Here is a 16,949-nt window from a genome sequence, read left to right on the forward strand (position 1 = left end):
TTTCCAAATTATCATATAAACAGAATCATAGAGTATATATGTTTTCAGTATGTGGGTTCTTTCATTTAGCATCATGCATTTGAGATCCATCCATCCGAGATCCTTTTAAGCTTGTCGACTTTTAACTCAACCTCCAGGAGCATGTAGGTCCCTGTTCTGTGCTACATGAATGCGTACCGATTTGGTCAGACCTCAGCTGACCTCGACCACCTTTCCACATCCTAGTTCTACTGAAGCATTAAAGCAACTGATTTGAGGTTTGATGGGTAAATATTGGAAAGCAGTTATTATGGATCCTTTTAAGAATTGTTAAATTTCTTTTCTTGTCAAAAAAGAAAATTCTCCAGTTTTTCATTGAAGCATTTTTAGAAAAATATTACTTAGATGAATATTTGAATCACCTGGAATGAGATTTCATTTTGTGAGACTTGATACAGGCTTCATTTAATTCAGAAGGAGGAATAAGAAATCGTGGTAGGTTGGTTTTTTTGTGTGTTTTCTTTTTGGCTGCACTGTGCAGCCTGTGGGATTTTAGTTCCTCGACCAAGGATTGAACCTGGGCTCTTGGCAGTGAGAGTGTGGGGTCCTAACCACTGGACTGCCAGGAAATTCCCTGGTATTTTTTTAAATAAATTAACATATTTCTTTAAAGTGTTACTCAAGTAATTTTATTAAAAGACTTAATTTTTTTAGAGATGTTTTAAGTTCACAGTAAAACTAAGAGGAAGGTGCACAGATTTTGTACATACCTCCAGTGTCAATATATGCATATCCTCCCCTAGAATCAACATCCCTAACCAGAGTGGTACATTTATTTCAATTGATGAGTCTACACTGACACTCCTAGTCACCTGAAGTCTGTAGTTTACCTTAGGGTCCACTCTTGGTGGTATATGTTCTGTGGGTTCAGACAAATGTATAACAACATGTATCTACATTATAATACCATTCAGAGTATTTTTTCACTGTATATTGCCTTAAAAATCCTATTGTGTTCCACCTACTTATCCCCCTCAACCCCGGCACATAATTTTTATTTCTACTTTTGTTTCTTTTAAAAAATATAATCATTTGTATAAGTAATAAAATCATATGGTTCAAAAATTTTAAAATATAAAAAGGGATTCAGTGAAAAAATTTCCTCCTACTCTTTTCTTCCCTCTGCTTGATTCCTATGCCTTGCCTAAGACAACTGTTATTCATTTCTTATGTATCTTTCTAGATTCATGTAATGTGTATTCAAGAGAATATGAATATACATTCTTATTCATTTTTAAACACAAAAAGTACATACTTAGGATTCTGCATCTAGTTTATATATATATATATATTTTTTTTTTTTTTTCTGTGTCAGTGTAGTATAAAGAGCTTTCTCATTCTTTCTGATAGCTATAAAATATTCTATTATATGACCATATCATTACTTATTTAACCAGTTCCTCCTATTGATGAACTTTTGGGTGGTTTTAGTCTGTTTTAATAAGCAGTGCTGCAGGGAATTATTTTGTACTGTGTCATTTTATAACTGTTCATACATGTCTAAAGGGCTTCCCTGGTGGCCCAGATAGTAAAAATCCTGCTTGCTATGCAGGAGACCTGGCTTCAGTCTTTGGGTCAGAGAGATCTGGAGAAAGGACTAGCTACCCACTCCAGTATTGCCTGGAGAATCCCATGGACAGAGGAGCCTGGCAAGCTATAGTCCATGGGGTTGCAAAGAGTCAGACACGACTGAGTGACTAACACTTACTTATACATGTCTAATATATCTGTAGAATGAATTCTTAGAGGTGAGATTGCTGGGTCAGGGTGTATATACATCTATAATTATGACATACAGGCAGATGGAACAGCCACCATGTCAAATACTGCTATTCACTGTGTCAGACAAAAAACTGTTCTAGAATTTGCCAGTTAACTCCTCCAGCCCAGAAATATCACACTTCACTTCTATTTATTTTAACAGTATTTTGGTCAGAACTAGTCACATGTTTCTGTGTTTCCTTGTGTAAGATGAGTCATTTTTCTCTTGTCACTTTCAGTATTTTCTGTCTTTGGTTTTCCACAGTTTTACTATGATACATATGTGTGCACGATATGATGTGTGTGTTAAACTCTCGGTATTTATCTTACTTTCTTGGAAGGGTGGATTAATGTTTTCCATCAAATTGGAGAAGTTTTCAGTCATTATTTCTTCCAATATTTTCCTACCCCTTTCTCTTTTTTCCTCTCCTTCGGATATTCCCATTTTGTGAATGTTGGTGTGTTTAGTGGTGTTGGCCACCCCCTCCAGTGTTCTTGCCTGGAGAATCCCATGGACGGAGGAGCCTGGTAGGGCTGCAGCCCATGGGTCACGAAGAGTCAGACACGACTGAGCGACTTAACTAGCTAACTAGCACATTTAATGGGTGTTTCACATTTCTCTGAGGCTATTTTCTATTCTGTTCTTCAGATTGGATAATTTCTATCAGTCTGTCTTTGATAGATTCTTCTTGTATGGGTGAGACCCTCTAGTGAATTTTTTAGTTCAGTTGTTGTAGTTTTCAACTGCAGAGTTTCGTTTGATTCTTTTTATAATTTCTGTCTCTTTATTGATGTTGTCTGTTTGAGGGGATATCATCATATCATCTATAATTTCCTTAAACAAGGTTTCCTTAGTTCTTTGAACATATAATAATTTCTTTGAAGTCTTTGCTAAATCCAGAGTCTGGGCTCCTTCAAAGGTAGTTGCTATTGCTTGCTTTTTTCCAGTGTATCAGTCACACTCTTTCTTTACATATCTCATAATTTTTTGTTGAAAACTAAATGTTTTAGATGATATTTGTAAGCAACTCTCGATGTAGTTTCCGCCCTTCTCCCAAGGACTTGTTGTTTGCTCATTTATTTGCATAGTGACTTGGCTGGACTATTTCAGTGAAGTCCATTTGCCTCATGATATGCAGCCTCTGACTGACTGTCCTCTGTCAAGGCACAACCTTGGGTATGGGTACAGTGTTCTGGGGTAACCAAGGTATCAACGGAGCTTTTTTTTTTTTTTGTATTATTTTCTTTTAAAATAATTTTTAAAGGTTATGCTCCATTTATAGTTATTACAAAATATTGGCTATCTTCCCCATGTTGTATGATGCATCCTTGAGCCTATCTTATACCCAGGATTTTGTATCTCCCACTCCTTCCACCTGTATCTAGCCTCTCCCCTTCTCTCTTCACTGGTTACCACTAGTGTGTTCTCTGTATCTGTGAGTCTGCTGCTTTTTTGTTATATTCACTAGTTTGTTGTATGTTTTCAATTCCACCTATAAGTGATGTCATACAGTATTTGTCTTTTCTCTGTCTGACTTACTTCACTTATCACAACACCCTCCAAGTCCATACATGTTGCTGCAAATGGCAAGATTTTGTTATTTTTTATGGCTTAGTAGTATTCCTGTGTATATTTGTAACACCACATCTTCTTTATTCATTCATCTGTTGATAAGACACTTAGATAGCTTCCATATCTTGACAATAATAAATAATGCTGCTGTGAACATTGGGATGCATATATCTTCAAATTAGTGTTTTTGTCTTGAAACTCCTGCCTTGTCACCCAGGAGTGGAATTGCTGGGTCATGTGGTAGTTTTGTTTTTAGTTTTTTTGAGAATGCTCCATGATGTATTCCACAGTGACTGCACCAATTTACATTCCCACCAACAGTGTACAGGGTTTGGCTTTTTTTTCCCCCTAAATCTTTTATTTATTTACTTATTATTTTTGGCTGCACTGGGTCTTTGTTGCTGTGTAAGGCTTTTCTCTAGTTATGATGCATGGGCTTCTCATTGTGGTGGCCTCTCTTGTTGCGGAGCACGGGCTCTAGGCGTAAGGGCTCAGTGCTTTTGACACATGGGCTTAATTGCCCTGCGGCATGTGGGATCTTCCCGTACCAGGGATCGAACCTTTGTCCTCTGCATTGGCAGGTGAACTCCTAACCATTGGACCACCAGGGAAGTCCTGTTTGGTTTTTTTTAATGTTAAGTTGTATGAGCTGTTTATATATGTTGGATATTGGTCCCCTTGTTGGTCATATTATTTGCAGATATTTTCGCCTATTCAGTAGGTTGTCTTTTCATTTTCTTGATGGTTTCCCTTGCTGTGCGTAAGCTTTAAAGTTTAATTAGGTCCCATTTGTTTTTGCTTGTATTTCTTTTCCTTTAGAAGACAGATTAAAAAAATATTGCTGTAATTTATGTCAAAGAGCGTTCTGCCTGTGTTTTCCTGTGGAGTTTTATAGTATCTGGTCTCACATTTAGGTCTTTAATGCATTTTGAGATTATTTTTGTGTGTGGCAGCAGGGTTCCGTCTCCACCTCTGATCTCTCTGTTAAGTCGGCTGCCTCAGTCGGTGTCACGTTCTCAGGTGTTCAACTCACAGGTTTCTCTGTTGTTTTCAACAATGCCCTGGGGCCCAACTTGCCCCATAGTCTGATATTTAAATTCTGGCCCACATTTGATCTTTGAGGCCTGACTTTGAAACTTGTTCCTAATACGTGGGGGCTCTTTGCTGTCTTCCCCTGTTTCCCATCAGACTTCTTAGCTGGCCTGTGATTTAGTTTGATGATCTTGTTGACTGAAAAAAACACACAACCTAAATGTTGAGAGTTATGTTTATCTGATGCCTTTACTGAGGACTCTGGCCTGGGAGAGCACTTCTCAGCTATGAGAACCTGTTTCAAAGAGATAAGCAGGGAGCCAGGATTTATAGGAGTTTTTGTTGAAAAAAACAAAACAAACCCGTGTAGTTAGTGCTTGCACTATCACAAAAAAACAGATATTTCAAATTAATGATTTTAGTGCTTTTCTGTATATAGGAAGATACAGATTTTAGCTCAGTAAAATGATTTTGTGGGTATGCAGTTTAACTCTCTAGGGCCAGCGTCCTGTTTCTCTCCACCCTGAATGACCCTCATGGGTCATTGTTGGGACGGCTACAGTGGCTGATGGCTTGATAGCAGACAACATCCTTTGTTTATTGGAATGACAGACGACTTTTTTTTTTTTTGGTCTGCATCCTCCTGTGAGATACCTTATCCTTAGACTGGAGACTGAGAGGGAGCCTCGCATTCTTGGTTCCATGGCCATGGGGTAGAGCCTCCTACTACTGCCAAGACAAGGGTAGGTGGAGAAGAGGCCGTGCTATGGTTCAAATGCCATAGACTTTCACAATTCTTGCTGAGATTTAGTTGATTTTCTTGGATGAATTTTCTCTGTTTGCTGTATGCTCTTAGGATAATTCCCAGAGACTTTAAATGACTGCTTTCGGTTTTTCCCTTGCTTCACTAGAGAACCACCCTTTGGGAAGTTGGGCTTCGCCGTGACTCAGGCAGTAAAGAGTCTGCCTGCAATGCAGGAGACCCAGGTTCCACCCTGGATTGATGGATCCCCTGGAGATCCCCTCCAGATCCCCTGGAGAAGGGAATGTCTACCCTCTCCAGTATGCTTGCTTGGAGAATTCCATGAACAGAGGAGCCTACAGTTCATGGGGTCGCAAAGAGTCAGACATGACTGAGCGACTAACATGACAACAGCAACAAAGTTTTAGGGAACAATGTTAAGATGACAAAACTGCAGTGAGCTCAAGAAATAGATTTGAACAGATGCATTTGCAAGTGAATTTAATGACGACACTAAAATTTTCTTTGCGAAATGTTACAACTTACTAGGAGTCATTCGTTTATCCAATTTGTTTTGTATGTTGACTGGGAAAATTGTTGGAATGGACTTCAGTGGATCTACAAGTTTTATTCTGTCTTTATTGAACATTGAGAATGGCTGGCTTCCCCCATAATGTTTAAATGTGACCCTTTCTCTCCAAATGCACTTCGACTGTAACGTTCCCTTCTTTTCTCTGGATGGGTTTTTGGGTAGAAACTGGAAGAAGCAGCATCTCGGGCAGCAGAAGAAGAAAAGAAGCGCCTTCAGACTCAAGTGGAGCTCCAGGCCAGGTTCAGCACGGAGCTAGAGCGGGAGAAGCTTGTAAGTACCGCACTCCCTGGGGTGCGGCTGCTTTAACTTGAAGAGCCTGCTCCCAGTCCCGTCCTGGTCAGCAGAAGGACAGAGGCCAACCTGTGTGGGTGGAGGGACAGGAGCTGCCTGGCTTGGTGGAGGATGAAGACCTTGGAGGCTAGAGTGAGATCATCTTGCCAGCTGTCTCTGCTGTTGACTCACGGTGGGCTGGCTGTTGGGGAGGCTTTGTGTTTGTTATTAACTCATCATCAGTTTATTGAGCGCACTCCGTGTGCCAGGTATCATGCCAAGGATGTAAAGGTAAACCTTGCTCTCAAGACCTCCGATAGAAATTTATGGAATGATAAGTGCCGTGGGGAGGGGGACTCCACGTCCTGGTTTGCCTGGGACAGTCCCCGCCATCCTGGTATAATTATTGCTAGCATCCCTTTCATCCTTCAGAGTTTTGGCTTGGAAAATAAATAACTATGGAAAAAGTAAGCACAGGTTCCATGATATTTCCTCTCTTTAATGAGCAAGAGTGGGGGTTCTGCAGTCATGAGAATATGTGAATGCTGGTCTGTCACTCTTGGCAGCTCTGACTCATCTCAGGGGTTCTCATCCCCATGGTCCAGTTGCTTCAGGCAGTGAGCTGGTTAACTGGAACACAGGTCTCTTCACATCAGGTTACAGTGTGTGAGAGAGGGCTGGGCCCAGGGCCTGCTAAACAGGTGCTGTGACATTTCCTTCAGCAACTTTCTGTTGCTTAGACTTGAAGTGGATGTGTGTGTTGTGAAAGGAGGGCACCCGAGATCTGAGGGGCTGCTGCACCACAGCCAGATCTGGGTTCGTGTCCTCTGCTCTTGCTTATGAGCATTAGTTTCTCTTCTTCAAATTAGGGGGACATCACATGATCTCTCATAACCCCTATGAGGATGAAGTAAGCTAATGCAAGTGAAAATATAAACTTCAGAGACATATGCTAATATGTTTGATATTACATTTATGATGTCCTTGTCTTAACTTTTAAGGCAGAGATTCAAGGCTCTTTAATCCAGAATGGAGAAACCATAAATGTATTAAAATGCTAATTAGATGCTTGAGGGTCCCCCAGGTCTGAAGGTGCCCTAGGGAGGGAGAAAGTAGAGGGTGCTGGGCAGCCAGGTAAGTGCCGGAAACCATCTTTCCTTTCCCCCTTATTTTAACCCTTTGGGTGTTCTGAGTGGGAAAAGGTTCATTCCTTTTGGATGCTGTTGGTAAAGAGGTTATGGCTTTAAGATAGAAAGGAATTTAAAGAGAAATTATACAGGGAAGTATTTTTTTCTTGAGTTTGAAATGCAGTGTGAAAGGGATGAGAAATATACCAGGGCAGGAGCAGGGATGGGTGTGGTACTCTTGCTTCCTCCTTCATCAAGGAGTGAAGGACGGGCCCTGCCCACCCTGAAGGGCTGTGGCTGTGGCCTTGGCCCCGCTCAGGATGGTGTTGGAGCAAGAGACTTTCCCGAAGGTGAAGTCAGCCTGTATTAAACTTGACTTTTATACCCTCAGATTAGGCAGCAGATGGAAGAACAGGTTGCCCAGAAATCCTCTGAACTAGAGCAGTATTTGCAGCGGGTCCGGGAGCTGGAAGACATGTACCTAAAGCTGCAGGAGGCTCTCGAGGATGAGAGACAGGCCCGGCAAGATGAAGAGACCGTGCGGAAGCTACAGGCTAGGTACGGATCGACTCCTCCTCTGGGCTTTGTGTGCTCTGCTTGGGCTCATAACCCTGCTGGAGAGGGAAGAGTCTCTGCCAGATGGGAGGGACCCTGGAGGCTTGGCTGGCTGGGTTCTTTATTCCCAATCTCCCCTGGGAAACCCTTGTTTCTGTGGCTAATGACAGGCCATGTATCTATTTCAGAGTAGGCAGATGGATGTGTTTAGTGTGGTTCCCTGAGTCAGATTCTAGAGTCCGTGGAGCCAGCATCAGCCCTGATGAGAATCTGGTTTCTTCCACGTGTTCCAGACCTGAGAAGCCCTCATGTGGAGGCAGGGGCCTGTTAGGCCAGAGCTGCAGCCACTTTGGGGGACAATGAGGAACTGAGCAGTTTCCATTTGGTCTTTCAGGATTGGTGACATTCCTTAAATAATTCTTAGTTTTAGAAGTTCTTGAAACAGATTTTTTTTTCCCCCAGACCTTTTAAAGTCAGGTTTACCGTGTATGATAGTCGTGATCTCAGATGAGAACTCTCACTTTTGACTTCGGTAGCAGTAGGAAGGACAAAGTAGAATGAAGACTCCAAAAAGCAAATGTCAGCTGCCCTCTCCCAGTTTCTAACTTGCTTCCCTATTAGCTCTCTTTGAGATGTCACGTCAGGGGATGCAACACTAACCGCTGTTTCCCCGTAGCAGCAGCTGGTTAGTGTGGGCACACCTCACGCTCTTGTAGGAGCGGTTATGGGATGAGCTGGGGTAGATTTTCCATGGCTGCCATCTACACATGGGGCTGCAAGAGATGTTTGTTTAATCTTCAGGTAGAAAGAGAGAAAGAAAGGTTTCTTTGTTACATATGTTGCCAAAAATGACTTTAAAAACAAATTAGGTGTTGAAAATTTTGATTCTATTAAGGAAAAATTATCTTCTAATAGAAGATTGAATGCCTTGCACATTGCTTGGCACTTACGGGTCCCACAAGTGCGTGTTCCTCGTGGTATTAGCCAGGGTCCAGGGACCTTCATCCGCTTGCCATTGGGCGGTGGCAGAGGCTACTGTTGTGATGTTAACACACCATCCACTGCATGGGAAGGTTTGGTCCCATGTGACTTCCAAAGAGAGACATTCTAAGGGACGGTAGATATTTTTGACCCTCATCATTTGTGATGTGTTGAGTTTATAGCTTGCCCTTGTGTAGAGAATTCACAGATGAGATATGCAATATATATTTACTTCTTTGAAGCTGTGAGGGAGATTAATTACAACATGGCAGAGGTCAGATCATAAAGGGAACCAGGTAACTCTAGAAATGTATTAAAGTATTAGTTATTTCATGTTTATAGAATGATGTTTTGAATAAGACAGTTTTGGATAATTAATGGCAGTAATTTTTAATCAATAGTAAATATCAGAATCATTTATATAAAGCTTTGAAAAATGCACATATAGGGACTGTCCCAGATTTACCATATCAAAATACCTGTGGATAGGAGCCCAGGCATGAGTGTTTTATTTAAAAACTTCTGGCTAGGGAATTGCCTGGGCTTCCGTGATGGCTCAGTGGTAAAGAATCCGCCTGCCAAAGCAAGAGATGCAGATGTGATCCCTGGTCCTGGAAGATTCACCTGGAGAAAGAAATGGCAATGCACTCCCCTATTCTTGCCCGGAAAACCCCATGGACAGAGGAGCCCGCAGGCTGTAGTCCCTGGGGTCACAGAGTCAGACGCGCCTTAGTGACTGAACAGCAACAAGGGGGTTTCCTGGTGGCCCAGTGGTAGGACTCTGCGCTTCCACTGCAGGGGGCGCGAGTTTGACCCTTGGTCAGGAACTAAGACCTTGCATGTCTCATGGCGTGGCCAAAAAAAGAAAAAGCTCTGACTGATTATTTTGTACACTCTAATCTCAGTAAATGGAAAAATGGTTTCAGCTTGGTAAATGCAAATGTAACTGCTACATACAACTCTGTACTAATAAGCTGAAATTGCTATACAAAAACTAACTACTTTTTCTTGGTGTTTAAAGGCTATTTTAGGCATTTTACTATTCTGTTTTTCTTTTCACTTTGATTTTGGAACTTAAAGTGGACAGACTTGTGCCCTCTAGTGGTCATTTTTTTAAGTGAGGCGAGTCCGTATCTTTTCCAAAGTCACAAGAGGCTGGGCTTGATTCAGAGGGACATTTTGTCAGACTAACAAAGGGGGATTTCTCCTTGATCCCACTCTTCAGGGTAGGCCTTTGTGGGTAAAAGGTCAAAGATCAGATCATCATGGAGTTGGGATAGAAACATTTAAGTCTAGCACTAATGAACTGAAAAGCTGAAAAAAATTTCAATTTTAATGGAAAAACAAAAAACCTGAAACAAGAAAACCCAGATGGCTCAAGTCAAAGTTCTTGTATTTAAATGATTCACGATTAAAAAGCATCTCTGGGGAAACCTAAGACACTGACAGAGGAGGGACCGTCCACTGGAAGAACAATGAGATGCCAAATGTTCCAAGAGTGACTTGCTATTGCTTAGAGCAAGGACAGAGGTTAACTAAAAAGCCCTTTGTATACACCCTACAGCTCAGATTATGTTTCATGACTGAGCACACACGCACTTCAGTGAACTGTAACATAATCTTAGCTGAGGGTGTATATAGAGGGCTTTTTAGTTAACCTCTGTCCTTGCTCTAAGCAATAGCAAGTCACTCTTGGAACATTTGGCATCTCATTGTTCTTCCAGTGGACGGTCCCTCCTCTGTCAGTGTCTTAAGTTTCCCCAGAGATACTTTTAATTGCAAATCGTTTAGATACAAAAATTGTGACTTGAACCATCTGGGTCTTCTTGTTTTGGGTTTTTTGTTTTGCCATTAAGATTGAAGTATTGTTGTTGTTTAATGTGTAATCCATAAGGTTATCTAGCCTCTTCTGAGTGGAACTCGGAAGGAAACTGTTCATTTACCATTTGGACAGCTCAATTATTGGAAACTTCTTGAGATTGAGCCCTAGTCTGTCCCATTATAACTTCCACCTGCTAAATTTTTGTGTTTGTAAGGCCTGGGAGCACACTTTGGTCAGGTCTGTATTCCCAGAAACTAGTGCATTGTCTGGCACATGGTAAGTACCCATGGAATCTTTTCTGAATGAGTGGATCCAAGTTCTACTCTTGGGGCCATGTGGAACAACAGTCCACACAATAATAGATAGCCCTGGACTGAGGATATGGGTTTGATTCCCAGCCATTGTACTGTCTAGCTGTGTAATATTTAGAAAAGTTACTTCACTACTTTCAGCCTTCAGTTCCTTATCTATAATAAGCTCATAGGGTTGTTGTGAAGGCTGAAGAGGGTGGTGCTTGCAAAGAGTTTAATTTGGATTTAATCTGGATTTGGTAGTCATCGGAGTTTGTTGGTTTCTGTTCCTTTATATCTCATTTGCAGATGGAGAAGAAATGTAATGTATAGAATGTCAAAATAAGCATTCAGAAAAGATGTTGACAGGCTGGAATGCTGGTTTTAGAGCAAGAAGATAATTTAAAATATCAACAGAACAAGTACAGGATCCATGAGACTTGGCTTAAAAGCAATTCATTTGAAAAGGTTCAGGACTTTACTTCTCTGATATAATTGATTGCCAAAACCTCATATACTCATATTATCTCAGGCAGTCTTCATGAGCATTCAGAGCAAATGAGCTAATAGTTCCATTGTAACAATATGAGCTGACATTTGTTCAATACTTATGATGCCGTAGGCACTGTTCTAAGAACCTTACCTGCATTATCACATTTAATGGATCAGCAAACCTTTGATGGTGGGAGTAGTTCCTAGTGGGGCTTCCCAGGTAGTGCTGGTGGTATAGAATCTGCCTGCCAGTGCAAGAGATGCAAGACATTTGGGTTCGACTCCTGGGTTGGGAAAATCCCCCGGAGTAGGAAATTGCAACCTCCTCCAGTATTCTTCCTGGAGACACCCGTGTACAGGGGAGCCGGGCGGGCTGCAGTCCATGGGGTTGCAAAGACTCAGACACGACTGAGCCTACACACACACACAGTTCCTATTCCTTTTTTCATAAATAAAGAAATTGAGGTACAGAGAGGTTCGTCTTTAGTCAGGAGTCCTGTTTGCAAACCAAAAAAACCAACGTGGGTTAGCTAAAGCATCAAAGCAGTTTTTGGAAGGTTCTTGAGAAATTCACCAATTCCCCAGAAAGGCAGATGGCCAGGCCCTGAACACAGGCAGGAACCAAGGGAGGCCGAGCAGACCAAACAAGGCCATGGGACGAGCCCAGTGAGGATGTCTGGTGCAGACGTTGGCGCCACGGGTTTGTCAGTCAGTTGTCCCTGTTGCTTCTGCCGTCACTCAACACTGCATGTTGCTACCACTGTCTCTGCTCTTGTGAGTCAGTGGTTTCACGAAGTTCTAGGAGTGACTGCTGCTTAGCCAAGCCCAGCTTCCACTGCACCCCGGCTTCCCGGGGCAGAAGGGCAGGGGCTGTGGCTTCTGTGTTGGGAGATGGACCCCATATTCCATCAAGACATCCCTGGACACGTGAAGGGGATTCAGTGCTCGGCAGCCTCACCTCCTGAAATGTCTCTTGCCCTCCAGACTTTGACCACCAGGATGAAGAAACAGGCGACCTTCCAGTCTCGTTCACTGGTGTATCTCCCATGTCTAGGAAAGCACATGGACGGGGTATAGCGTCTACACTCTGGTCAGCCCCTGGTGGCAGGGTAGTGTTCACTGCGATGTCACATCCAAGAGACGATTCAGGGAGCGCACTGGCCCTTTGTGGAACCCGGGGGAGGAGATAGGAGAGCGCATCCTAGTTGAGAAAGAACTTTTAAGGATCAAGGCTGCCCAGAAATAAACTGACCCGGACTGTGAAGCAGTGGCCCATCACACACGGTTGGAGACGACCCTGTAGGGTGTGGTTTGAGGGAATTCTTACAGTGGTGCTGGATCGGGGTGGTCAGATAGCGGCTGTAGAGTCTGTCACTTTATTTCTGCTCCTGTTGGCTTTAGACATGCAAATACTCTTAGGCAGCAGTAACTGGCCTGCTGTGAGATTTGTTACCGTAATTCTGACGATCAAGCCAGTAGACATGCGTCCTGCCCTTGGCTGGCATCTAACCACATTGCCTACACTTGGGGTACAAGTTAGTTTATTTATTAAATACCTGCTTACCTGGGATATCCTCCGATAGGTAGCCTGTTATTAAAAGATAACCTTTTGAAGTCATGCGGGCCTGGGTTGAAATCCATTGCTTACCCGTGCGTCATACTTCTGAACCCTTTGACTTCATCTGCAGGGACAGTAACACCTTGCAGAATTGTGGGGGGATCACAGGGATGAAGGTAAAGAGCCTGACGTGCAGTGCTTGGTCAGTAAATGGTGTCTGCTTCCTCTGCCTTTCGCCTTTGTTGGTGTGTCAGCTTTTCCCTGGGGAATAGGTTTCTGCTGGATAAAAAAGTGTTTTAATGTTGTAGCAAGCAGGCAGATTTCAAAACTCAGCCCTGCCACCTGCCTGTCAGGTGAATGACCTAGTCCAGGTCACTTCGCCTTTGTGCCTTACTTTCTTCATCTCTGAACTGAATAATAATACTATGTAAGCCTATTGTGAGGATCAGTTGAAAAAGTACACTTCTTTCTTGGCCCATTAAACCTTCAGTACATGTTATTTTTAATCTTTTGTTTTTTTTCCATAAAAGGGTGAAAAAGAGCTTGGAGCAGACCCATAGGTCCCCTGACCCACAAATCTGGGCCTCTCCGGCTCCTCGTGTCCACTTCTTGTGGGCGAGAGGTGGGTTAGGTGAGCTCCAGGCTCCTCTGAGGCTCTGCTGTGCTCTGTCATCTTCTGGGTCGGGCGCGGTCACCCTGAGCTCTCCATGTTGCAGGCTGCTGGAGGAAGAGTCGGCCAAGAGGGCTGAGCTGGAGAAGTGGCATCTGGAGCAGCAGCAGGCCATTCAGACCACGGAAGCGGAGAAGCAGGAGCTGGAGAACCAGCGCGTCATCAAAGAGCAGGCCCTCCAGGAGGCCTTGGGGCAGCTGCAGCAATTGGAGCTCGAGCGGAAGCAGGCGCTGGAGCAATACGAGGTCATTGCGCCCATCCCTACAAATCCGTGCATTTAAGTTCTCAAACATTTAAAAACGGGAATGTTTACTCTGCCGTAAAAAGCTGTGTGAGAATGTTGCTTAGCTGTAAGTAAGGGTTTTTCACAGGCGATGAGGTATAACAGTTGGAATTCAATTGGGAGACTGAAACCACACAGTAATTTGAACAGGGAAGGTTTAATATAATCAGCTATTAACTACAACAGGGATTACCTACTGAGCAGCCAGAAAACTCTAAGAATACAGGAAGGGCAGACACAGGAAGCAGCCACTGCCCCCGCCCCGGCTGAGACAGAGCCTGCAGGGAGGGAACACACACTCTGCTGTGTAAGCCCAGTGCTGGGATCCGGTCCTCCTCTAGAGGGCATGGCCTTGGCCCCTGGACGGCAGGGAAGCTACCCCCTGGGGCACTGGTCGCAGCTGCCCACAGGGGAGGTGCCACTGAAACCCACCAGGGTGGACACCGTGGGTGTCCCTCATGCCACAGGAGCTGCTGAGATGAGCACAGTGGAGCCTGGAGGCAAAGCCCCCACCTCTTCCAGTGTCCTGCCAGCTCCTGCACTGACGAAGCTTCAGTGGGGCCCGCTGGCGAGGGTCATAGGCGGGACAGCAAAGGGTGGATTTGGAGTCGAGAGGCAGTCCGGCATCACTGGCACAGGAATATCTTACACATCATCTATAATTAGTGTGAATTAGGTCCTCGGGGGACCTCGGGCAGGTTACTTAACTGCTCTGAATCCTAGTCTCCACCTGTGTACCATGGGAGTAATAATAGTCTGTGTTTCTGTGGCTGGGATGACTTAATGAGATAATCCACAGTCATGGAGCAAGTGCCCAATCATTGTTATTTGGCTCTTAAACTACCTGTGTGTTTGCAGAGTCTAAAAGCTGCTCTTGTTCCAGGGAGTTAAAAAGAAGCTAGAGATGGCAGCGAAGACGACCAAGAGCTGGAAGGACAAAGTGGCCCATCATGAAGGATTAATTCGATTGATAGAACCAGGTAACACACTCTCTGAAGTAATCAGATATTTAGTCAATTTTTCTGTTTTGTTTGTGTACTTGAATTGTGCTGAAAAAAACTTTCCTAGCCCAAATACACAGGAACCCAGCTCTTTGCAATAAATTTTTCTTGAATCTCCTTTGCCCTCTGATAGATGAGAAGGCCTGCTTAATTCCCTTTGTGTACATCTTCTGATGGTTTTGCCTCCTATGACCTTTATGGATATTCCTCAGAGAAGAAAATAAAGTAGAAAAATGATAATGTTAATTGAAGAATATAAGACCTTATATGTTTGATGCGCATTTGTCTCTTAGGTTCAAAAAACCCTCACCTGATCACTAACTGGGGCCCGGCAGCTTTCACCCAGGCAGAACTTGAGGAACGAGAGAAGAGCTGGAAAGAAAAGAAGACCACAGAGTGAGCCATAGTTATGTCAGCTGTGTGGGTTGCAAGCACAGCTGCAAAACTTTATGCTAAAGACAGAAGGACCTGGCTTTTCTGCTTCTAACTTCCAGCACCTCCTATGGGGTCAGTATACTAAAGAAGCCTTCTTATTTATCTGCCAATAAGGAAGGGCTTACCTGAAAAGAAAAAAAAAAAAGTCAACATTGTCAGACTCTTTATTTACTCTTTCTTTGAAAACCTCAGCTTCTGAAAATTCCCTTCAGCTCCCTCAGATTCTTCTCAGAGGAGGTGGTGCATAGACAGCCCAGTGGCGTATGACCAGGGGCAGGGCGGCGCTCAGGTCACTGGGTGTCGGAACCTCTGTGGGCTTATGCTGTTGTTTTTCCAGCAGCGTATTTCCTCCTCCAAGTGCTTATTTCTAAACTAAGGGGGCCACCCTGCTTGCCATGGTCCGTGGTGGACGTGGACTGCCTCCGACCACAGCTACTCAGCTGGAAAAGACACTTCTCCTGCACATGGTCCTCGCTCGGACTGAGGGGTTGGCGTTCGTGTCTTTGGTTGTGCAGATTTAATGCCGTGTGAGTGATTGGCATCTGGCTCCAGAGGCACTGTCTCCAGGGAGCAGAAGTCTTTTAAATAATGCTTTGGCTGAGATAGATACTTAAGAATCAAAGATAGCACAGAGATGAACTAAGTGAATCCCATTCAGAATGATGTTTTGATACTAACTGAATTCTTCCTAATATTTAAAATGGTTTTAACCATCTGTGTGCTGGCAGACCCCTTGGTTTTACTTTTGTAGTTACTGTACAGAACATCTCTGGTGTGTGTGAATGCTTGTCCTAATCAGACCTTTGCCTTAATAAACAGTGATATGATCGTTCCTAGAAATTATACATGAAAAAAGTTTTTAAAATGTATTTTTGTGATGTGCTATGTTGAGAGGGAACAAAATATTTATAATTTTCAAACATTCTTACCTAAATATTGTACAATGTAATATGCTGAACTTTCTTTTTTGGCTAATTTTCTAAGATACGTTAAAATTGTTTTATATGGTTCTTGTTTGTTTTAGTCAAATGGAGTCGGTAAAAAAATAAAAAAATACTGGAAAAGCATACATTTTAAGCTGTCTGATTTAACAGGAGGGTAAGGTTGTGTGTACGTGTGCATGTTTTCCAATAATGAGGTGAACTTGGATTTAGGGACACTTCCTGAAATACTGGATTTGCAGTTTGTACCCCCCAAACCAAGGCTGTCATGAAGTTAGCTATGGCCTCGAGTTTGCCGTTTGAGTCACTGATGTGGGAAACCATGGTGGATGTGTCATCTTACAAGCGGGAACTTACACGGATAATTTCTCCCTCGTCCTTGCTGTTCCCTCCAAATCCTCTTACCTCTGCTTTCCCGAATTTTCTTTTCTTTCTCTCCTGTTTTTCTTTCAGTTTTTACCAGAGTAAACAGTGTGGTTTTTTTTTGTTTTTGTTTTACACAGTTGCCAAGATTAAAATGCCTTTTGTGGATTAAGCAGGCCCACTCAGTCCAGCCTGATCACGTCTTGGAAAGCTGAAATGTGGAGGGGCAGTGTCTGGAGACATTTTTGGTGGTCATTACTGGGAGTGTTACTGGCATCTAGAGGGTAGAAGCCAGAGTTGCTGCTATACACCCTACAATTCACGGGACAATCCTTGTAACAAAGAATTACCTGGCCTGATAAACATTCTCTGCAGAAATAAACATTCTGCAGAGAATAAATTCTCTGTTCTGGTCCAGAACA

General features: G+C 43.2%; 1 protein-coding gene across 3 annotated transcripts in view; it reads left to right on the forward strand.

Moving 5' to 3' along the window:
• Window positions 1-16,290, forward strand: part of SWAP70 (switching B cell complex subunit SWAP70) — a 77,164-nt gene extending 60,874 nt beyond the window's left edge. For all 3 annotated transcript variants that reach the window (XM_020874458.2, XM_070473376.1, XM_020874459.2), the window contains 5 exons: window positions 5,902-6,009; window positions 7,528-7,694; window positions 13,551-13,749; window positions 14,671-14,767; window positions 15,082-16,290. In XM_020874458.2, the coding sequence (XP_020730117.2) occupies window positions 5,902-6,009; window positions 7,528-7,694; window positions 13,551-13,749; window positions 14,671-14,767; window positions 15,082-15,188 (678 nt within the window). In that variant the 3' untranslated portion in view covers window positions 15,189-16,290. The remainder of the gene's footprint in view (window positions 1-5,901; window positions 6,010-7,527; window positions 7,695-13,550; window positions 13,750-14,670; window positions 14,768-15,081) is intronic.
• Window positions 16,291-16,949: the final 659 nt, after the last annotated feature.

This window comes from Odocoileus virginianus, chromosome 10 (genome assembly GCF_023699985.2).
Source record: "Odocoileus virginianus isolate 20LAN1187 ecotype Illinois chromosome 10, Ovbor_1.2, whole genome shotgun sequence".
NCBI lineage: Eukaryota > Metazoa > Chordata > Mammalia > Artiodactyla > Cervidae > Odocoileus > Odocoileus virginianus.